Genomic DNA, 582 nt, shown 5'->3' with positions numbered 1-582 from the left:
CCCTCCCCTGGGCAGTCCCCAAAGGGCCTCTCAACAACCTAAAACTTGCACGGTATAAACCATTAACTCTAACCGCTCAGAGGTTAGCATGGTACACGCGCTCATCTGTTGCGAGGCCCAGAAAAGCCATACATACCGCAAGACCAACACGCAGGCAGCCACCAAAGAGTAAGCCAGGAGAGTGCCAATGGACATGAGGTCCACCAAGTCCTTCAGGTCGAAGAGGAAGGCCATCGTGGCTGGGGAGGAGACAAACATCAGGACCCATGGGTGGCCCTCCGCACGTCCCGCCACCCAGGGCACGCGAGGGGTGCTGCTCTCTCGTCTCCCCTCCCGTCCCCCGCCCTCCCCACGGAAGGACACTGCTTACAGGGGAGAAAAGCTCAGGATCAAATCACACACAGGCCCCAGCAGGCGGTAACGGTTAGCCGTCACGTGGCGAGCACTTGCGCCCACACCACCTTTTCTGACCTTGCTGGCAACTTTAAAAGCTGCCCTACACCAGAGACGGAGACACTGAAGTTCACACGTGTCGGGAGATTAACTGAGTCAGGATCCAAACTGGGTTCTTGTGACCCCAAG

The 582-nt window shown here is 57.7% G+C and overlaps 1 protein-coding gene across 1 annotated transcript in view; it reads right to left on the bottom strand.

The window, feature by feature from the left end:
• SLC7A1 (solute carrier family 7 member 1) overlaps positions 1–582 on the bottom strand; it is a 26,958-nt gene that overhangs the window by 5,616 nt on the left and 20,760 nt on the right. The window contains exon 8 of the mRNA XM_025047062.1: positions 39–239. Coding sequence (XP_024902830.1) covers positions 39–239 — 201 coding nt within the window. The remainder of the gene's footprint in view (positions 1–38; positions 240–582) is intronic.

Source organism: Pteropus alecto, unplaced genomic scaffold (assembly GCF_000325575.1).
Source record: "Pteropus alecto unplaced genomic scaffold, ASM32557v1 scaffold80, whole genome shotgun sequence".
NCBI lineage: Eukaryota > Metazoa > Chordata > Mammalia > Chiroptera > Pteropodidae > Pteropus > Pteropus alecto.
Note: the sequence above shows the minus strand (reverse complement) of the source record. Positions and strands in the feature narration are given on the sequence as shown.